Here is a 22,788-nt window from a genome sequence, read left to right as displayed (position 1 = left end):
GGTCTCAGCCCTTGTATGTGAAATGAATCAAAAAAAACTTTTTGCACAAAATAAGTTTTTCAAAAAAAAAGTAAAGAACTCCATTAAACCAAAAATGAACAAAAATAGAATCAACCAAGCATACAGCTACCACAAATCAGTATTAATAAATAAATGAAACCCAAAACAAACAGAAATTAAAATAAGTCAAACTCAAAACGAGCAGAAATTAATCTGAGTATTTCTAAACCTTATGATTTTTAAGAGCCAGAATATATTTTGTACTTTACTGAAACAAATTCAAATGAATTTACTGAAAAAAATTTGCATTCTTAGTTCAATTGATAAACTGATGCTAATATTTATTCCATAAAATCTTAACTGATATTTTAGCTTATAAAGTCAAAAAAGTGAAAATACTGCAAAGAATTTTTTTAAGTAAAGCACAAATTATATTATGGTTTTTAGAAATCATAGGGTATAGAACCCTATTCAGATTAATTTCTGCTGGTTTTGAGTTTGACTTATTTTAATTTGTGTTTGTTTTGGGTTCTATTTATTAATACTGATTTGTGGTAGTTGCATGCTTGGTAGATTATTTGATTCTATCTTTGTTCATTTTTGGTTTAATGGAGTTCTTTACTTTTTTTTGAAAAACTTATTTTTTCAAAAAGTTTTTTTTGATTAATTTATTTTCGTTTTATATTGACATAGTCTTTTTCAGGGAGAAAGAGTGAACCTCTTCTGAAGTTAAACAACCATTTCTTCCATAAAAACCTTTAATACCCCCTGGGCATAACTTATAACCCTTGCCCCTAGTCTCTGGGGTTTGTTTTAACCCCCAAAGCCTTGTTATATGATATTTACACTATTTTGAATAGAATGGCTATCTCAAAATTTCTATTATACGCATTTCTGGACAATATGACTTGTGTGTGGGGGGGGGGGGTAGCTTCCCTCTAATCACGTTGACTCTTAAAAAGGGCACTAGAGCGTCTAATTACCAATCCAATGAGCCCCCTTTGAAATTTATATGACCACACTTTCCATAAAAACCCTATATGGTCCCCAGGGCAAAACTTACAACCCTTACCCTGAGGACTAGGGGGGGGATTTATTATCCTTAAAGACATAAGAGATATCCTTAAAGACAAGGGAGACATTTGCCCTCTGATCACTTTCGACTAATAAAAAAGGCACAAGTCCTCTCAATTTCCAATCAAATGAGTCCTTTGAAGCGCTACAACAAATCAAATGAGCCCTACGACAAAAATTTCTATAAAAACGTAAAATGCCCCGAAGGCATAACTTACTACCCTTGTCGTGAGGGCTATGGGGGGGGGGGGTTCATCCTCAAAGGCATAATTTTCCGACCTTTCTACTACGTTGAACAAAATGACTATATGAAAAATTTTGATTGGATGTATTAGGAGAAATTGTGAGCGTGAGAGGGGGGTTAATTACCCTCCAATCACTTTCGACTATTAAAAAGGGCACTAGCCCTCTCAATTTCCAACTAAATGAGCCCGTTATGAAGTTTCTACGACAACACTATCTATAAAAACTTTATATGTCCCTAGGGCATAACTTACAACCTTTGCCCTGGGGGCTCTCGGGGGTTGTCATCGTCAAATAAATTATTTCCATAACTTTAAACTACGTTAAACAAAAAGGCTATCTCAAAACTTTGATTGAATTTGTTTGGGAAAATGGTGGGCTCGAGAGGTGGGTCAATTACTTTTCGTTCAGTTTCGGCTATTAAAAAGGGCATTAGCCCTTTCAATTTCCAATCAAATGAGTCCTTTTTGAAGTTTCTACGGCAAAACTTCCATAAAAACCATATATGCCCCAGGGCATAACTTACAACCCTTGCCCTGAGAGTTGTGGGGGGAGGGGTTGTCATCCTCAAAGACCTAATTTCTAAAATTTTCAACTAACGTTGAACAAAATCAATATCTCAAAATTTTATTGGATGTGTTTGGGGAAATGGTGGGCGTGAGAGGAGGGTTGGTTGTTCTTTAATAACCTTCGACTATTAAAAAGGGCTCTAGCCTTTTCAATTTCCAATCGAATGAGCCCTTTTTAAAGTTTCTACGACAACTCCTTCTATAAAAACCTCATATGCCCCCAGGGCCTAACTTACAACCCTTGCCCTGAGGGCTCGTGGAGGGGTTGTCATCCTGAGACCTAGTTTCCAGAACTTTCAACTACGTTGAAAAAAAATGGCAATCTCAAAACTTTGATTGAATGTGTTTGGGGAAATAATGGGCTTGAGAGGGGGGTTAGTTGCCCTCCAATTATTTTTTACTATTAAAAAGGGCACTAGCTATTTCAATTTCCAATCGAATAAGCCCTTTTTGAAATTTCTACGATAACATTTTCTATAAAAGAAAAAAACTTATATGCCCCCAGGGCATAACTTACAACCCTTGCCCTGAAGGCTGTGGAAGGGGGGCGGGAGTTGTCATCCTTAAAGACCTAATTTCCAAAACTTTCAACCACGTTGAAAAAAATGGCTATCTCAAAATTTGATTGGATATGTTTAGGGAAAAAGCGGGCTTGAGAGAGGGGGTTTAGTTGCCCTCCAGTCACTTTCGACTATTAAAAAGAGCACTAGCCCTTTGAATTTTCAACCGAATGAGCCCTTATTGAAGTTTCTACGACGAAGCTTTCATTAAAAACCTTATATGCCCCCAGGGCATAACATAACCCTTGCCCTGAAGACTGTGGGGGGTGTTTCCTGCTCAAAGATACAATTTCCAAAACTTTCAACTACGCTGTACAAAATGACTATCTCAAAATTTTGATTGGGTGTGTTTGGGGACATGGTGGGCGTCGAAAGGATGTTAGTTGCCTTCCAATCACTTTCGACTATTAAAAAGGGCACTAGCCATTTCAATTTCCAATTGAATGAGCCCATTTTAAAGTTTCTACGACAACGCTTTCTATGAAAACTTTATATGCCCCCAGGGCATAACTTAAAACACTTGCCCTGAGGGCTGTGGGGGGGGGGTGTCATCCTCAAAGACCTAATTTTCGGACCTTTCAACGACGTTGAAAGGGACTTTCAACTATGGGGGGATTGTTGCCCTCCAATCACTTTCACTATTAAAAAGGGCACTATCCCTTTGAATTTCCAATCGAATGAGCTCTTTTTGAAGTTTCTACGATAGCGCTTTCTATAAAAATCTTATATGCCCTCAGGGGCTAACTTACAACCCTTGCCCTGAGGGTTGTGGGGGAGTATCCTCCTCAAAAACATAATTTCTATCTGGAAATCAACTACGCTGAACAAAATGGGTATCTCAAAATTTTGATTGGAAGTGTTTGGGGAAATGGTGGGCGTAGAAGGGGTGATATTGGCCTTCCAATCACTTTCGACTATTAAAAAAGGCACAAGTACCTCAACTTTCCAATCGAATGAGCCCTTTTCGAAGTTTCTACGACAACTCCTTCGATGCGAAGTGCCCTGGTCTAAAAAAAATAATACCTTGTGCCAACATCGTTCTTTACAGAACGATGTATAACTTACAACCTTTGGCCTGGGGGCTCTGGGGGGTTTGTCATCCTTAAATACATACTTTTCAGAACTTTCAACTAAGTTGAACAAAATGGCTATCTCTTAACTTTGATTGAATGTGTTTGGAGAAATGGTGGGCTTGAGAGGGGTGTTAATTACTCTTCACTCAATTTCGACTATTGAAAAAGGGTAATTTCAATTTCCAATCAAAAGAGCTCTTTTGTAATTTCTACACCAACTTTCTATATACTCCTTATATGCCCCCAGGGCATAACTTACAACCCTTGCACTGAGGGCTCTGAGGGGGTTATCATCCTAAAAGGCCTAATTTTCAGAACTTTCAACTACGTTGAATAAAAGGGACATCTCAAAATTTTGATTGGATGTGTTTGGGGAAATGGTGGGCGTAAGATGGGGGTTAATTGCCCTTTTTGACTATTAAGAAGGGCACTAGCCATTTTAATTTCCATGAGTGAGCCGTTTTTGAAGTTTCTACAACATTCCTTTCTAGAAAAACATTATGCCCCCAGGGCACAACTTACAACCCTTGCCCTGAGGGCTATGGGGAGGGGAGGGGATGTCATTCTTACAGACCTAATTTCCAAAACTTTCAACTACGTTGAATAAAAAGGCTATCTAAAAATTTTGATTTGATGTGTTTTGGGAAAAGGTGGGTGTGAGAGGGGGTTAGTTTCCCTCAAATCACTTTCGACTATCAAGAAGCGCACTAGCCCTTTGAATTTCCAATCGAAGGAGCCCTTTTTCAAGTTTCTACGGCAAAGAGTTCAATAAAAACCTTATATGCCCCCAGGGCATAACTTATAACCATTGCCCTGAAAACTGGGGGGGGAATGTCTTGTTCGAAGATATAATTTCAAGAACTTTAAACTGCGTGGAGCAAAAGGCTATCTCAAAATTTTGATTGGATGTGTTTGGGGAAATGGTGGGCGTGGAAAGAGTGCTAGTTGCCTTCAAATCACTTTCCACTATGAGAAAGGGCACTACCCAATTCAATTTCCAATCGAATGAACTTCTTTTGAATTTTCTATAACAACGCTTTCTATAAAACCTTGTATACCCTAAGGGCAAACCTTCCAACCTTTTCCCTAAGGGTAGTGGGGGGGGGTTGTCATCCTCAAAAACATAATTTCCTAAACTTTCAACTGCGTTTAAGAAAATGGCTATCTAAAAATTTTGATTGGATATGTTTTCGGAAAAGGTGGGCGTGAGAGGGGGTTAGTTTCCCTCAAATCACTTTCGACTATTAAAAAGGGCACTAGCCCTTTGAATTTCCAATCGAATGAGCCCTTTTTCAAGTTTCTACGTCAAAGATTTCAATAAAAACCTTGTATGCCCCCAGGGCATAATTTATAACCCTTGCCCTGAACACTGTGGGGGATGCCCTGCTCAAAAGTATAATTTTCAGAACTTTAAACTGCGTGGAGCAAAATGGCTGTCTCAAAATTTTAATTGGATATGTTTGGGGAAATGGTGGGCGTTGAAGGGGTGTTAGTTGCCTTTCAATCACTTTTGACTATTAAAAAGGGCACTATTCTGATCGAACGAACCCTTTTTGAAGTTTCTACGACAACGCGTTCTATAAAAACCTTATATGCCCCCAGGGCATAACTTACAACCCCTGCCCTGAGGGCTGGGGGGGGGGCTGTCATCCTCAAAGACCTAATTTCTAGAACTTTCAACCACGTTGAAAAAAATGGCTATCCAAAAATTTGATTGGCTGTGTTTGGGGAAAATGTGGGCGTGATGGGGGAGGGGGGTAGTTGTCCTCCAATCACTTACAACTATGAAAAAGGGCACTGGCCCTTTGAATTTCCAATTGAATGAGCCTTTTTTGAAGTTTCTACGACAAAACTTTCTATAGAAACATTATATGCCCCCAGGGCATAACTTTCAACCCTTGCCCTGAGGGCTTTGGGGGGGTGTTCTCTTCAAAAACATAATTTCTGTGTGAAAATCAACTACGTTGAACAAAATGTCTATCTCAAAATTTTGATTGGATGTGTTTCAGGAAATAGTGGGTGTGGAAGGGAGGTTAGTTGCCTTCCAATCACTTTATACTATTGAAAAGGGCACAAGCCACTCCAATTTCCAATTGAATGAGCCCTTTTCGTAGTTTTTATGACAACTTCTTCGATATGAAGTGCCCTGGTCTAAAGGCAAAAAAAAAATAATACATTGTGCCAACATCGTTCTTATATGCCCCATGGGCATAATTTAAAACCCTTGCCCTGAGGGTTGTGGGGGAGTCTCCTCCTCAAATACATAATTTCTATTTGGAAATCAACTACGTTGAACAAAATGGCTATCTCAAAATTTTGATTGGATGTTTTTGGGGAAATGGTGGGCGTGGAAGGGGTGTTAGTTGTCTTCCAATCACTTTCGACTATTAAAAAGGGCACAAGCCATTCTGATTTCCAATCAAATGAGCCCATTTCGAAGTTTCTACGATAACTCCTTCGATACGAAGTGTCCTGGTATGAAAAAAAATAATACATTGTGCCAACATCGTTCTTTACTTAGGCAGCGCGATTGCGCTGCCTATGATACTCAAAATTTCTCATTGTGGTCTGAGTTGGAAGTAATATGATTTTTAGGAATCCACCATTTTTTATCCGTGGAATTTGACCTAATCATTGAACTCTTTCCGCCATTACAGCCCCAGATAGCGAGACCAAACCAAATTTTCCGTTTTGTTTACAGTTATGCAAATAAGTATCTAGAACTATACTTGGACAGTTTCTCTGGGGAACATCCTCAACTTTCCAAAGCACCCGTGTTTAAAAACCTTACTGGACAATTATAGTTGCCGTGGGTTATATCATACTAATCCTTTTCAGAGATTTATATTCTTATTCTTTAAACATTTTTTAGCTGCATGTTATCCCAATATAAAAAGGTGTTTCTGTTTCCCGTGAAATTTTTTGTTTCATTTCATATTTGGTTTGTCCTTTTCGAGTTTTTCTCATGTTTTGTCCTCGTAATTTTAAGATATTGTGTATATTTTCGGAAGATTTCTTGTATTTTAATTTGCCTTTTTTGTTTTTTTGGTATATACACTGACCATCGTAACTTAACACCACCTTAACACCAATTTATTTCCCCCGATCTAAGGAAATTTAAAGGTGTCGCCAAAATCTCACCGTCTATCATGAAAATAGAACTAAGAATTTCAGTTTTCTCAAATATTAACAAGTTCAGTCAAGACCTACTTCCCCTAAACTCAATAACAATCTAGGACTTTTAATAGGTAGAAAATGCGAAGGACGAATGCCAAAGACTTACTAACATAATAGTCAGCCTGAATGAGGAAATTACTCAAATAAATTTGAAAAATTCCGGTTTGAGAAACGAGCTACAAAGAATGGAGTCAGTTAAGCTGCAACTGGAAAAAGAGAAAGAGCGGGCCAATAATTTGGAAGCCGATATAAAGAGTTTAAATGAAATAAACCAACATCTTCGAGAAGAACTAGCAGTATCCGGTGATAGAGAAGCGGAGGCTTTGGCATTCTCAGAAAAACTCACCGAGACAAATGTTGAATTACGATCTTCTTTAACAGTCACTGAGGGAAAGGTATTTCTCTTTTTTTTTCTTTTTCTTTTTTTTTTGATTATTTTCCTTTTTCCTCTTTCTTTCTTTTTTTTTAGGGAAATGGCTTTCCCTCTTTCTTTTTTTTTACTCTTGTCATAGTGCAAAGATATTATTAAAGTTGGAGGATGGTTCATAAAAAAGTTGGAAAATTCACTAAAGAATCTGGCTCAATATGAAGTGAGTCCACCAGCGATGTCGTTCGCAAAATCTTCCTTTGCTAATTTCGGACAATAAAAAAGGAAGATGTCATGCATCAGCAACAAAGAAGCGGCCGGGGGACCGTTGGGATGTGGCCGAACCAATGAAAAAGAAATAGTATAACATTTTATATATAAAGATTTATCTAGGCCGAAGAGTTTTAATTAAATCCAGCCTGGAGATGAGAATCAAACAGTAAGACTTGAATTTTTTATGTCCCAGACGTCACTTTCGATTGGATTGGGACATTCTTCTTAGCACGCTCATTGTTTAGCTTCCAATATGATGTCTGGGCCTACGCTTTTTTTAGAAGGCATAAGAGGTCACATTCTAAGTTATCATGGCCTTTATTCCTAGGCTCCATGGACTCTTCAATTGAATCAGCTTTTGGTAGGCGCTATTTCTCCATTTTATAAGTGTTATCCAGACGTCTTCAGGGGCGTAATTTCATATGGGGCACGGGGGGACTGTCCCTCCCAGATCTCGGTTTGCCCCCCCCCCCAAGCTGAAATTTAGTTTCTTCAAAAATATTGTCAAAACAAAGATAGGCCTGCATAATTCAAGCATATACTGAAACAGGTCAGTTTTCTTTAGTATACCTTTACCTTTATGGTACAATATGGCTCATTTTTAAGTTTTTGCTGTTATTTTCACTTGAATTGGGGAAAATCGCTCCGACTTTGTATATTTTTCATCTTCAAGCGTATTAGCTGCCAGTGATTTTTATTTCTTATTGCAGATGAAAAGTAACCCGGGTCAGTTATGACGATTGGTTACGAAACACACAAAAGAAAACAACACTAATGTTTATCAAAAATTGTGTTGTTTGTCACAAAAGCACAATAAAATGCCACACAGACACACAAAAGAAAACAACACTAATGTTTATCAAAAATTGTGTTGTTTGTCACAAAAGCACAATAAAATGCCAAACAGACACAAAAAAAGAAAACAACACTAATGTTTATCAAAAATTGTGTTGTTTGTCACAAAAGCACAATAAAATGCCACACATACACACAAAAATAAAACAACACTAATGTTTATCAAAAATTGTTTTGTTTGTCACAAAAGCACAATAAAATGCCACACATACACACAAAAAGAAAACAACACTAATGTTTATCAAAAATTTTTTTTTTTCTCACAAAACCACAATAAACTGCCACACATTCCCACAAAAAGAAAACAACACTAATGTTTATAAAAAATTGTTTTGTTTGTCACAAAAGCACAATAAATAGCCACACATACACACAAAAAGAAAACAACACTAATTTTTATAAAAAATTGTGTTGTTTGTCACAAAAGCACAATAAAATGCCACACAGACACACAAAAAGAAAACAACACTAATGTTTATCAAAAATTGTGTTGTTTGTCACAAAAGCACAATAAAATGCCACACAGACACACAAAAGAAAACAACACTAATGTTTATCAAAAATTGTGTTGTTTCTCACAAAAGCACAATAAAATGCCACACAGACACACAAAAGAAAACAACACTAATGTTTATCAAAAATTGTGTTGTTTGTCACAAAAGCAAAATAAAATTCCACACATACAAACAAAAAGAAAACAACACTAATGTTTATCAAAAATTGTGTTGTTTCTCACAAAAGAACAATAAAATGCCACACAGACACACAAAATAAAACAACACTAATGTTTATCAAAAATTGTGTTGTTTGTCACAAAAGCACAATAAAATGCCACACAGACACACAAAACGAAAACAACACTAATGTTTATCAAAAATTGTGTTGTTTGTCACAAAAGCACAATAAAATATAGGCTATTATCTGATTAGCCTATATCTAGATTATCATATACCATCTGATATGATACTAGATACACAGATGATATGATATGATATGATACACAGATGATATATCTGTGTAGGCTATATCTGATTAGCCTATCTAAATAAGATAGGCTAATCAGATGATAGAATTTTGAAAGACTGTTTATCTTATTTATTTAAGCCATATGAAAAATACCTAGTTGTCATAGTTGATTATGTAAGGATGCAGCGTAAAGTGTAGCTTTAGAATAAATTAAAAAAAAGGTTTGTAAGTATATCGTTTTTTAGTTAATGCTAAACGTTGGTGAGCAATATTGTATTTGGGAGGAATCCTGGGATTAACTTTGCCACTTCACTAACTCAATTAACCCGATTGAATAGATTCAGAAGCTTGAATATACAGGATTTTAATCAGTTCTCAATATTATGTTTTATTTTTCTGGTGCGTGGTGATTTATATTAGGGTATTTATTTCTTTTTCTCCTAAATTAGAACTGTACTGAAAACAGTAGTTTTAAGAGAAAATTCCATTTTGGCCGACATGTTTGTGGTCATTCACACTTGTTTGCTAATTTTATGAACAGCTGCACGCGTGCAAACAGGTCGAGGGGCGGGGGAGGGGGGTAAATTTAATAAAATTAAAGTTTTGAGGAAACCATATTTACATTTTCACTATGGGGTGTGATTTAATAATGATCAAACTCAGAGGACCCCCCCCCCCGCGCAACATCGAGACTTTTAAATGCAGAATTGATCAGAACACTGCTTTATTTTTACCTTGTAACCTAAGAATAAATAGAAAATGTTGTGTTTTGAATTCTAATGTCAATGGTCGAATTCTTGATACAAAGCTTTGTAATTTTTTTGCTAGACTTTTCTGTGGCAGTTACATAATCCCAAAATAATTCATAATTTTGCGTCCAAAAAGGAATACAATTTGATTGTGCTTACCATGTAAATGAGTGTAATTACTTCTTGGGCTTTGTGTCTACCCTTGAGATTAAATGTAAGGATTTTTTTCTGTCAAAACATAAAAATTCGATTTTATGACTCGTGGAAAGTGTAAAAACGCTTGTTAAATCGTATAATTTTTTATCTTTCAAGGGTTCATAATCACTTTTGATACCCCCAGGTTTGATAACCCGATTATTCCTTTTCTCTCTCTCTCTCTCTCTCTCTCTCTCTCTCTCTCTCTCTCTCTCTCTCTCTCTCTCTCTCTATCTCTCTCTCTCTCTCTCTCTCTCTCTCTCTCTCTCTCTCTCTCTCTCTCTCTCTCTCTCTCTCTCTCTCTCTCTCTCTCTCTCTCTCTCTCTCTCTCTCTCTCTCTCTCTCTCTCTCTCTCTCTCTCTCTCTCTCTCTCTCTCTCTCTTCTTTAAATGCATGTGTTATTTGTACATATTAATAAATGTGTGTTTTTGTTGCTGTAATGCTTTCTTCACGGAGTCAAATAAATTTGGATCCTGGTTGATTTTGTTTTTGAATTTAGATTGAATGTTTTTTTATCTTTTTAAATTTAGGAAACTTATACTTATTGCTATAAAATTAAATTTTGTTTTTAAATTTTTTGAAGCATCAATGTTTGTAAGCTGTTAAATTTTGTTTTTAAATCTGTTTTAAATAAATATTTTTTTTATGTTGGTTGATTTCTTCTCAATTTTTATCTAAGATTGTGGCCTATGTTGATTTTGTTTTTGAATTTAGATTGAATGTTTTTTTTATCTTTTTAAATTTAGGAAACTTATACTTATTGCTATAAAATTAAATTTTGTTTTTAAATTTTTTGAAACATCAATGTTTGTAAGCTGTTAAATTTTGTTTTTAAATCTGTTTTAAATAAATATTTTTTTTTATGTTGGTTGATTTCTTCTCAATTTTTGTCTAAGATTGTGGCCTATGTTTTGAAAAATATGACTTTTATGTGCCTTTGTCTTACCAACTCTCTTATTAACCACCTTACCTTATTTTAAGGTTCAACAGCTGGTTTCTGAACATGATGCTATAGTGGAAAAAGTCCATTGTTTAGAAAAGGATTTAGTATCTTATAAGAATCAGCTTGAAGAAGAAACTTCGAAAAGGCTGGGAGAAACTCAAATTCTTGCAGTTAAATTGGCAGAAAAAACTCTTGAACTTGACTCAAAGAAAAGGGAGATTGATGAGTTAAAGGGGGAGATAGCTATTATTAAGAAGAAACAATCTGCGTCTGTCAAGGTAAAACATAACTTAAAAAAAAAACAATTCTAAGCATCAGAATCATTTAATAAAAGAAGCTATCGTAGTTCCGGCGAGTGCTGCAGCTAATTTGTGCTATCTTTACGCCATCATTTGGCACAAAATGCGCCATCTTTTACTATATAATAAAGACAAATTATGATTTATCACGCTAGTGAAGAAAGGAAGGAATAAATTACTGAAACGGTTTGTCCTGCAGTGCGCTGGTTGAAGCTTGTTCTTTTGGCGTGTGTTTCTATTGACTGCAGAGGCGGGGGGTAGTAAGGAACGGTGATTCTCATTCAAAGGCACGGAGTGTCCAAACTTACACATCAGATGGTACTTGTGTTCTTTAAGGGTCGGGATTTGTAGAGCTGCAAGGGCAGATTTGTAAATGACATACTTGGTTCCTAGAAGGATTTTTGCCACGGATTTTTTGTATTTTTTGCAACGGAGTATTTTTTGCATTTTTTGTAACGTTTCAATTTCATCGTTGAGGTGGTTGATGTGGTCCCCAAATTGGGCATGTGTATTCGAGCAGAGGGCGTACATAACACATGTAGACGAACAGCAATTTATATAGAAATCAAAATTAAACCTATTAAAATACATAAGTTATAGACTTAGTTTTTGGTTGAAGGAATATAATATTTTATTATAATAAAACTCCTTTCGCTGATTTAAAGCACAAGTTAAATTCTTCAATCATAATTTGTGTTTTAAGGTTTTTGTGTTGTATGGCAACGTTTTCAGGTTTTAGACCGTTATATGTTTAATTATTTAAGGAGTCTCTTTGGGCAACTTTTTGCGCAACATTCAGAGGTAATGGTTGAAATCTTCAGAAGAAGCCATGTTAGTGAAACAATTTTTACTTAATAATGTGCAAAAAAATTGGAGTCAACAGTTTATGGGCTGCTTCCACTTTCATTCAAATTTTTTACACTTTTAATATGGTCCTTGCATTTGCCCTGCAGTGTGTTTTTACTGCCGGATTCGATCTCGGGGTCCCGTATTACCAAGTTAAGGCCAAACTCACTGTGCCAGGACAGGCCTCAAAAATTTTGAGTCTTGACTATAGGCTATTTTGATGCAGCATTTATTGTTAATACAAAGGGACTTGAACTTCGATCCCTTTTTTCCTACAGTGCCTTTGTTCTTTTTATCTCGTGAGTTTGTAATTAAATCAACCGTATAAAGATGGCGTTTTATCGTTAATGTTTAAAATGCAAATGCACGCATTAAAGAAAGAAAGTGATATATTTAAAAGAAAAAGCGAAGAATTGTGAATCAAAATAGAAGCGAATCATAAATACTGTTAAGTAGAATTTTTGTGCATATCGTGAAATAAGAATTGTTTTTTAACATGGTTCCTACTGAAGTGGTCAATCATTAAATATTTACCAATTGAAAATTGTAAATTGTCTCTTGCAATATTGTTTTTTCCATGAAATTTCTAAAAAAAAATTCATTGTGTCTAAACAACAGAATTCCATTAAACAACTTCAAAATTCATGACGTGAATGTTGTAAGTACTAAAAAATATGAATAGCATGTCTGAATTTAGCATTTAAAAAGTTGCATGAAGGAAGTTTTCTTAATAATCTTCATTTTCAAAAAAGATTTTTCCAAAAATATAAATCACCTGCACAAAAACTGTGAGTGGTGAAAAAGATATTTAATTCAAATTCAGTATAAAACTTTTAGAGAAATCACATATTTTAATTTTGGAAGAAAAAATGGATAATTTTAATTTTTGATACGTGTTTTCTAGATTCATAAATACAATTATGCTTTTCTTTTAACCAGTCCTTTCTTAGGCTTAAAGGATTGATTGTTTGCATTATTTGCGAATCAAACCGATATTTAATGCCAGGACTGTAGCCAGGATTTTTGTTTGGATTGGGGAGGGGGGGGGGGTTTAGGGGGTGTTTCTTCGGGAAAGTTTTACGAAAAACCTTAAAAAACTTATCGAAAATTTGTTAATATGCATTTATGCTAAGTTATTTACAAGTCGAACAAGAATATAGGGAGGAGGGGGCTCAGACCCTTTACCCCTCCCCCTGGATACCGCCTTGTTTTTATATACGCATAAACTATTCTTATTTTCACAGTTTTTTGTTAGGTTTGATAATATTTAGAATATATATTTTTGTAAATATGGCTTTGAAGCATGGGCTCTCAGAAAAGCGGATGAAGATTTGCTAGATGTTTTCCAGAGAATTTGCTTAAGGATTGTTCTGGGTACCCGGCTGACTGACCGTATTTCAAACAATAGGCTATACGAAAAATGTGGTTCAATACCGCTCTCTAGGGTTGTAATGAAAGAAAGGTTGAGGTGGCTCATGTACGTTTTGCGAATGAAGGATGACAGATTGCCGAAGATTGTTCTTTTCGGACAACCGTCTAGGGCTAAACGGAAATCAGGTCGTCCTCGTCTGGGGTGGGAGGACGTCATAAAGAAAGATTTAAAGGAAATGGGAACTTCGTGGGCCGGTGTAAAAAGGGAGGCTTTGATTAGACTGGGATGGAGGAGGAGCATGCTTAGCTGTGTTGGCCTCAGGTGCCTTGGTGCTGCAGTGAGTTGTTAGTAGCATTAGTAGTAGTATGTTTGGCATAGCTGTATTTAGGCAGCAAGCTACTCGTACTTGCTTTGCAACGGTAGTCAGTGTAGTTCTCAAATTATACTGAGGAACAAAAAGAATTTTTTAGCATTTGGCAGGGACAGTTCTCTTTCTCAGGGCTTTCGCCGGTGTCACTTTTAATTATGGTGATTTAGATATTCATTTTAACTTCTATTTAAATATTATCTATTTATTTATGCTAATTGCTGCTCATTTTAAGTTGCGCTTATTTGAAAATACGGTTATGGTTATGGTATTATGGTATGCGTTTATGGTTATTTATAAATACGGTTATGGTTTTCTTGTAACATGTCTTTTCTTTGGCTTGAAAAATTGATTGATTGCATATAAAATTATGGCAAGTAGTTTTTTGGTTAAAGGTACTGAAATATCTTGCTCAATTCTCGGCTGGTCCCCGCTCTCTTTCCTTCCTCTGATAAATGTGATGAAATTTCCTTCTAACCTCTTAAAATGTGATGCACTAAATTGTTCTTACCATGTAATTCATTGTCTCCAAAAACTGGGTTAAGTATGGAAGAAGGAATAATAAAGATGTATTTTCCAAAATCTATGGGAGGGGCATTTTTTCAGTTTTTTGATGGAAAATACGAAAAAGTCATTTTCAATGAAAATACCCAAAAATGAAGGAATTCTTTAAAATCAGTTATTTGAATTGAAATTGTCAAGTAATTTGCAGTAGGTTGCATCGAGAAATGGCTAATTGTAGAAAGAGAAAAGCCAAGACAGATAATCCAAGCAATTGAGAGGCAAATGTTTAAATGGCTACGACACGGGTAAATGGCGGGAGTAAGTATGACCCTATTATTGGACACATACTTGTCAGGTTAGTTTTTGGAAAGGCAGGCCTGCCTAGAGTCTCAGGCATGTTGACCAAGAATTTATAATTGACCTAGGATAAAAAAAAATAGATAAAATATAAGGTCTAATAGATAAAAAATATTTTTGTATTTTAATTGCTATGAATGCTTTCGTTTTTATAACTGTCCTTCTTTTTCTTTTATTACCTAATGCGTAAACTTACTTACAAAGAAAAAGTCATATATCGCTTAAAATAATTTTGGAGGGAGTCGAATTCACAAAATATTTACGAACCTGGGATTCATATAAGAATTGCATGAAATTATGAAGGAAAGCAGAATTTCATATTAAGGGATCTAGCCCTTTAGGAATGAATTTAAGGGTTCTTCTGAAATAAATATAGAAATAAATAATTTCTTAGACCACACTGTTTTTCCATTTACGAAAAATTAAGCAAGAAAAACAGGTTTTAATTTTGATAAAGCAGTGAATAAATACAACAAAATTAACACTTAAATAAACAAACACACTCCGAATATTTCGGCCCTACGTCCGGGAGCCTTTCTCAACGAAAAAAAGGGGAAAAAATGAAACAAAAAATGTTCTTTTTTAAACTTAAGTTTAAGTTACATCGAAATACAACATACTAAACACACGAAGAGAAAGAAAAAACAAAAGAAAAGAAATATAAATAAATAAAATCCGGGAGCCGTTGAGAAAGGCTCCCGGACGTGGGGCCGAAATATTCGGAGTGTGTTTGTTTATTAAGTGTTTATTTTGTTGTATTTATTCACTGGTTTATCAAAATTAAAACCCGTTTTTCTTGCTTAATTTTTCGTAAATATATATAGAAATAGGGTGTATTCATATGAGTGAAGGAATAATTTTATTACTCATTATAAAAAAATATACCAAATAAATTGCCCATTAGAAAAAAAATACACAACCAAATAACAAAACGCAATAAAGACAGAAAAGAAACTAATACTAAGTTGAAAGGCGCTCCTTAAAGCTCGATAATGGTCATGCTTGTGACCATGCTAGTGAAGAAGCAAATCGGATGCAGAGCTGTAGGAATCAGAAATTGCAGGCGATTTTTGGTCCTGGTTTAGTAGTTTAAGGTAATTAATTTAATTTAATATAACAATTAGTTTTACCTTAACATAAGTTAAGGTCAAAGAGGAAAATCCTGGGAGAAAGTTTTGAAATCAAAGGATTTAAATCAAAAATTTATAGCCAGTGCATAAAGAAAGTTTTCTTTTTACCTTTACAAAACCTTTACAAAATGGCTGGTAGTATAGAAAAGAGCAGCAAGGAAAAAAAAAATTAAAAAACACATCAAATATTTGTTTATACGCATTTCTGTTACGTTTTTATGAGTCAGACATTTTTTTTCGGTGGGGGAGGGGGGTCAAACCCCTACCTCCCCTGGATACGTCCCTGGCGATATCAACGAGAATTTAATTTAAAAGATAATCCTTATAAATAAGTTTTTCAAAGAAAAGTAAAGAGCTACATTTTAAAACAAAAGCAGGGATATAAAAAAAGAAGAAGTTTTGGGTTTTGTCGAAACTTCACCTTTTTCTTGTAATTGGGATGAAAAGTTTAATGTTCTATTTATGTTATTTTTTTACAGTGATTATATTTTCACTAAATGAAGTTCAATTTAATGAAACTCTGTCTGACAGAGGTTCACAACCCTTTGGGGTGTCTTATTGGGCAAGGCCTTACATTTAATTTTACGATAAGATGACTGCAGCTACTTATAGTCAGGGAATTATATATATATATATTTTTTTTTATATTATACTCGTCAATCATGACCTGCTCTTCCCTTGACGAATCTATTTATATTTTGTTGACTTTATACTGTTTTTTCTTGAAGCTGTGTAATTTTGTAAGGCAGACACGTATATAAATTTTTTTGGGAGGGGGGGATTAGAAAACCTCAAAACAGACGTATTACACGAAAATGTATAAAAAAAATTGTTAATTTCAGAGATTCCAAGAGGATTATTGGTCTATTTGTCAACCCTTGCATGCTTCGCTGATATAAAGTTATGCCCTCATTCAAGCACACCTTTTCGGGGTATCAATAAACCAGGGAAATCTTTCTTTTCGGGGTTCCTCTTGTACTAATAAATTCAAGCACAAATGCTTCCCTGATACAAAGTTATGCCCTAATTCAAGCACACCTTTTCGGGGTATCAATAAACCAGGGAAATCTTTCTTTTCGGGGTTCCTCTTGTACTAATAAATTCAAGCACAAATGCTTCCCTGATACAAAGTTATGCCCTCATTCAAGCATACCTTTTCGGGGTATCAATAAACCAGGAAAATCTTTATTTTTTGGATTTCTCTTGTACTAATAAAATTGCCCACTTCCTTCTAGCTATTTCTCATTTATTTTCCACTATATGTTTTTTATATGTTGAAAGTCAACTCCCAGTAATGCATTGATATTAATAAGATGTTTTCTGCTATTTTATGTGTATTTTATCTTCGAGTGTTTTTAATTAGATTCTGAAACCAAACGGTATGAAAACGTGAATAACGAATAGAATGAAAAAATCAAAAAGACAAAACAAACGAGGAGGATTGACGGTTTTATTCACTGGCTGAAACTTTTTATTGCTTACTTTGCCTTTTTACTTTGCCTTTTCTTGCTTTTTACTTGCTTTTACTTACTTTGTCTTTACATATTTTTTTTTCGTTTTTTTTTCGTACCTCAAGTACTTTAGCCTACTTATTTTGTAAATTTTGAGATAATATTCATCTGCATATCTTTTTTGTTTCTTAGGAGATGGGCAAAGAACTAAGTCGGTTACGGAGGAGAGGTGAACATACTGAGTCCATCCATTCCAACGGGGATGTAGTTAGCCTAGGATCAAGAACATCTTCAACTGGTTCTTTGAACATCACTGGGCTGTCTATAGTAAGTCTTCAAAAAGAAAGAAATACTTTATTTTCTTAAATCATGTTTTAACAGTTCTGAAATTTGTTAATTCCCAAAACACAAAAGTAGTAAATCTGGAAGCTAGCAAGTAGAACTTAGAGTACTTCATCTTGTTTTCCAATTGATTTACTATTGATTACTTATGATATAGAATGGTTTTTCAGTTTATGGCTTCCAATGATTATGACCTTTAGTTTATGTTTATGGCCTATAGTATATTTGTTGCATATAGTCTTCTCGTAGGCAGTGAAAGCAGATTTGAAAATGATCCTATCTTTTAATAAAACTCGAATTATTGAAACTGGGGTCCAACCGATATTATCGGTTCGATATCGGATATCGATATCGGATCGGATATCATTATCCGATATCGGGAAAAGATTATCAGTTATTGGCCAATATTTTTTTTTCCATTATCCGCAACTTGTCCAGAAGAGGGCACCAGATTTCCTCGGGTAATTTTTGCTTGTCCAGTCCTTGGGGATGGAGCCACCAGCTAAGTCTGACCATGGTGGAGAGAGCAGCAGAGGTGAGTCAAATGAAATCAAAGTATATTTGTTGTCAATACCTGTCAATACCGACCGGGTGCAGCAGTGTTCTAAGTGTATTGTGTCTTCAAGAAGGTACATCTTCTACTGAAACAAGTAAAGAATACAAGGAACCATACATTTTCTGTTTAATGACTGTTCACTAGCATGGGGAATGATCGGAGATTCAATCGGATAATACCATGATATCCAGTCAGGGGAGCAGCTAAGGGAGAGAGGGGTTGTTGTAAGGTGTGGAGGGGGTCGCCGCCGCGTGTAAACACCTCGGAAAATTTACCTATTTACCTTGGAAATTTAGCTTGTGTGTCTGCATTTGTTGGGATACTGGATGATTTTGTCGACGCAATTTTTAAATCACTCCTCCAAACCTAAATCTCTAGCTGCACTCCTGTCTCCAGTGTGCCTTACATGGATTCGTTTGCAAGAGACCATATCATATGGATGCAAAATAAAGTTTTCACAGTAGTATGTGAATGATTAAAATTCAAAGTCCTGCTATTAAAATTTGGGTTTTGAATAATCAATTTCAATAAATATCTTACGCTTTTTTCAATCTTACTTTCACGTATTTGCGTTTATTTAACTAAGTCGGCTTCTTTGATTACATTCTTTTCTTATTTGTCACTTCGGCAAATATCTGCCATTTCGTTTGTGTGCTCAGAAGCTGCAGATCATGAAAAATAAAGAAAATCAAGTAATTCTTGTAAATGGCCTCATGTATGGAATCCGCAGCTAATTATTGATGCTGTTCTTTGGCATGTACTAGACCAGGGAGAAGCATGTAATTATGAATATGGGCAGAAAAATGGGGGATTTAAACTTTAAGTAATGTTTTCCCGGGGAGAATATATCGGCAAATTATATCGGTATCGTATCGGTATGCTGCTGATATATCGGTATCGGACCCAAAAATCCATATCGGTTGGGCTCTAATTGAAACAAACACTTTTTTATGTTGAGATAATTTTAATTTTTAATTACTATTTTTTATTAATTTTAATTACTATTACTATTTTTAATTTTATTATTATTTTATTATTTTACTTTATATTTTAATTTTACTATTATTACTATTTTTAATTTATAATTACTATTTTAATTACTATTTTTAATCTGCGCGGGAAACTTGCAAGGAACGAAGAGTATCGTAGATTATCGAATAAGTAGAGTATCCTGAATTTTAATTCAACTCTGCATTTCTACTACTATTACTAACACCTCACTGCAGCACCAAGCCACCTTAGGCCAACACAGCAACTCACGCTCCTCCCCCATCCGAACGTATTCAAAGCTTCCCTCTTTACACCCTCCCAGGAAGTTTCCATTTTCCTTAAATCTCTCCTTACAACATCCTCCCACCTCATTCGGGGGTGGCAATTTGGGGATGACGCTGTGATAGCCTACTTTACATCAGTCAAATTGTTGAAAAAAACCAAAGAAATATTTTAACTTAATATTATGACACTCTTTTAATTATGTTGTAAATTAAGTTTCCACCATTGTCACTTAATCTCAGTGTTGTAATGTCTTACACTCTGCTATGGTAAGGTGAAAGACCCACGCTTAATACCCTTGTCGATGGGAGGGGTTTAAGGTAAGTATAACTGAGCAGAAGTTATAACCTGGAGAAAAAATACCTCCCTTCACCTTTGATATGACAAACCTTGGTATTTGTCCTGCCGAAGAATACCGAATGTCAGAGGTCCCTCTTCCCTTAGCATAAACCAACTGTAATCTCTCTGTCTATTCCTTCTGTGTTCGAGAAACAATATTTAGATGCAAGTATTGCAAGACTTATATTTAATGTGTACTTAGTATATCCAAATAGCGTTGACAGTGACATTTTACACTGATAAAAGACCCAAACGTCCCTAAGTGAAATTGTGCACGCCACCACAATTAAATCCAAAAGGGAAAACAAACATCAAATATTATAACCACACCTACAACTGTTCCCGATAAATAAACTACTTTTTTTGAAGGAATTTTTATTAAGAAAAGAGTAGGTGACATTAGATAAATTATGAGATATTTATAAAGAAAATTTGAAGGTTACCGAAAGGAGATGAGGTGGGATTAAAGAAAAAAAAAAAAAAAAAAAAAAAAAAAAAAACTGTTCCCGAGATTTTTCACGCTCTTCTTCGTCCAAATTCTGAGCGCGGGTGCCTATCCTGCTGAAGAACAACTACTGTCTGAAATGGGTCCAGTGTTGGAACTGTTCAAATTTTTCTTGCCGTCTTGAATTTATATTTTCACGTTAGGGGTGGATCACTGTATATAAATATAATTCAGTATGATCAATACCTATCTGAACCATTATAAAAAGCCGGACCGAGATGCAAGTACTCCCGGAGAACATTTAAACTAGTTTAAAGATAAGCGACGTTCGATTTTTTCACGGGTAGATAAGTCAGATTTCCCTTGAACACAAAACTTGGCTTCACCTTTATAACACTAAATTTTAAAGAATCTAATTTTTAATTAATTTATTCTGATATATATATAAACATCGATAATTTGTAGTGCAATTTTATTATTAGATGTTTTTTAGAAATTGCAAGTGGGTTTCGAAGTCTCCAGTTGGTTTCGAAGGCATTTTGAGAAAGTTTCTGCGTAAATATGCGTTGCAGTGTGCAAAAATACACAGGACTGCTGACGAAAGATCAAATGCGAGGAGTTGTTTGTACGCGCTGAGGATGTAGAAGCCAAAAATCACTGAGGCGTGATCTTACTGTTATATTATTTATATACAGTGGAGTGGACGGTCAATGGATAGGGTGGTGAGGGTAGTGGTGGTCCTGGATGGAAATCCTGGGAACCGCAAGAGTCACTAATTGACACCAAATAAATAAGAGAAATGGATTGAGACCAAATGTAGGTTACTCGCTGAACATTAAAAACAGGCCGAACGGTTTAACAATGGAGGCAAATTATTTCAAGGTCATATTTGCGTTTTGTATTTCTGATCATGTAAACTATTAGGTTTCTTTTGATTGCTCCTTGACTTTCCTTACCAATAAAGTAAAGGCTTTCACTGATTAGACCTTAATAGGGGGGGGGGGAGGGATCCACGGGTCGTTGTATTCACTAGTGATCACGGTCTTAGTTGGCAGTATCTTGAGAATAATTTCTTACCAAAAGTGAGTAACGGTTAGCCCCCATCGATGGAAGCAACTCCAAACCTAGATCAAACATAAATTTGCCCTTTGGCATGGTGCAATGGCAAGCAGGAACTTTTCACCTCTAGATAATTGAAATGTTAATTGAGCAAGTCCCTTCCCTTGTTTTCTTTTTGTATCCTTTATTGCGTTGGCTTTATTAAAGCAATTTTGGACAAGGCATTTTAGTGTGCTTTTTTTACTAATCATTTTTATGGATTTGACACGTTTATGCGCACTGAAACATTTCTGTTTTGATTAGATTTGAAGGTTTTTCTTTGTTGTTTCTGTTTTCTGTTTCTTGACATATAAAGTGATACAGATGAGGGGGGATTACGGGGTACTTGGGAGGATATTCAGGGGGAATGCCACTGGTTTTGACTCCCCTCCTCCCACAAATTTTTTTCCGGTTCGTATAAAAAGTAACAAATATGCATAGAATCAAACTTTTGATGCGTTTTGTAATTTTTTGTAATTCTCCCCCCCCCCCCCTGATCCTGACAAAAAATCCTGGATATGCTCTTCATGTCTCCTCATTTTTATTGCTTGCTTCAATTTAATATATCCTTATCCGTCTTCGAACAACTGGAATACCTCTGAACTGTTAGGGTAGGTATGGAAAGACAAATTATGCTCCCTAACCTCCTAACCTCCTCCTCCCAAACCTCTAAGTTTGATTTGCAACTTTGGGTGCTTAAGGAAAATATAAGACCCTCTGTTTTCAGTGTTGTTTTGCTTTAACGTAAATAGAGAAACATCTTTAACTTTTGTGACTTCACAAGAGTGTGATAAGAGTGATAAGGGGTTCAGTGTAATTCTTTCCCCAGGTCACTTTGTACTGAAAGGATTGTCGTAGAAACTTCTGATGCTATTCATTCGATTTGAAATAGGAAATTCTGGTGCCCTTCTTAAGGGTCAAAAGTGATTGGGGGGCAGCCATCCCCCTCTCAAAGACTTTTTTGCTGCTGTTCCCCCAAAGAGATCCAACAAAAATTTCGAGATAACTATTTGGTTCAAGATAGATGAAAGCTGCAATCTCTTTGTCTCCGCGGATGGCATGACCCCCATAGCCCTTGAGACAGGGGCTGTAAGTTATGCAAGTTGTTTATTGTTCGCATATAGCTTTTGTTAATGAGAAAGAGGGGCATGTTTGATCCCTTTTCTCTAAGAAGAAGAGCTAGCTACTACTTGTGACTGTGTCTGCAACTACTTGCGACTGTCACTAATTGGTACTGCAATTGCAACTAACTGCGACTGCAACTGCTCAATACTGTGACTACTTGCGACTTTGGCCACCTACGACTGCGACTACAACTTTTTTTGACTGCGCTCACTTGCGACTACGATTGCTTGTACGGCAAATG

At 35.6% G+C, this 22,788-nt stretch overlaps 1 protein-coding gene across 6 annotated transcripts in view; it reads left to right on the top strand.

Moving 5' to 3' along the window:
* Positions 1 to 22,788, top strand: part of LOC148949182 (uncharacterized) — a 235,625-nt gene that overhangs the window by 163,522 nt on the left and 49,315 nt on the right. For all 6 annotated transcript variants that reach the window (XR_016142109.1, XM_089093222.1, XM_089093226.1 and 3 more), the window contains 3 exons: positions 6,768 to 7,091; positions 11,083 to 11,322; positions 17,563 to 17,697. Coding sequence is in view for 5 of the 6 variants with exons in the window: in XM_089093222.1 (XP_088949348.1) it covers positions 6,768 to 7,091; positions 11,083 to 11,322; positions 17,563 to 17,697 (699 nt within the window). In the remaining variant the exon portion in view is untranslated. The remainder of the gene's footprint in view (positions 1 to 6,767; positions 7,092 to 11,082; positions 11,323 to 17,562; positions 17,698 to 22,788) is intronic.

The sequence above is a fragment of the Artemia sp. Qi Xiang Cuo genome, chromosome 8, assembly GCF_049724085.1.
Source record: "Artemia sp. Qi Xiang Cuo chromosome 8, ASM4972408v1, whole genome shotgun sequence".
In the NCBI taxonomy this organism is placed as follows: domain Eukaryota; kingdom Metazoa; phylum Arthropoda; class Branchiopoda; order Anostraca; family Artemiidae; genus Artemia; species Artemia sp. Qi Xiang Cuo.
The sequence above is the reverse complement of the archived record's forward strand: the minus strand, read 5'-3'. Positions and strand labels throughout refer to the sequence as shown.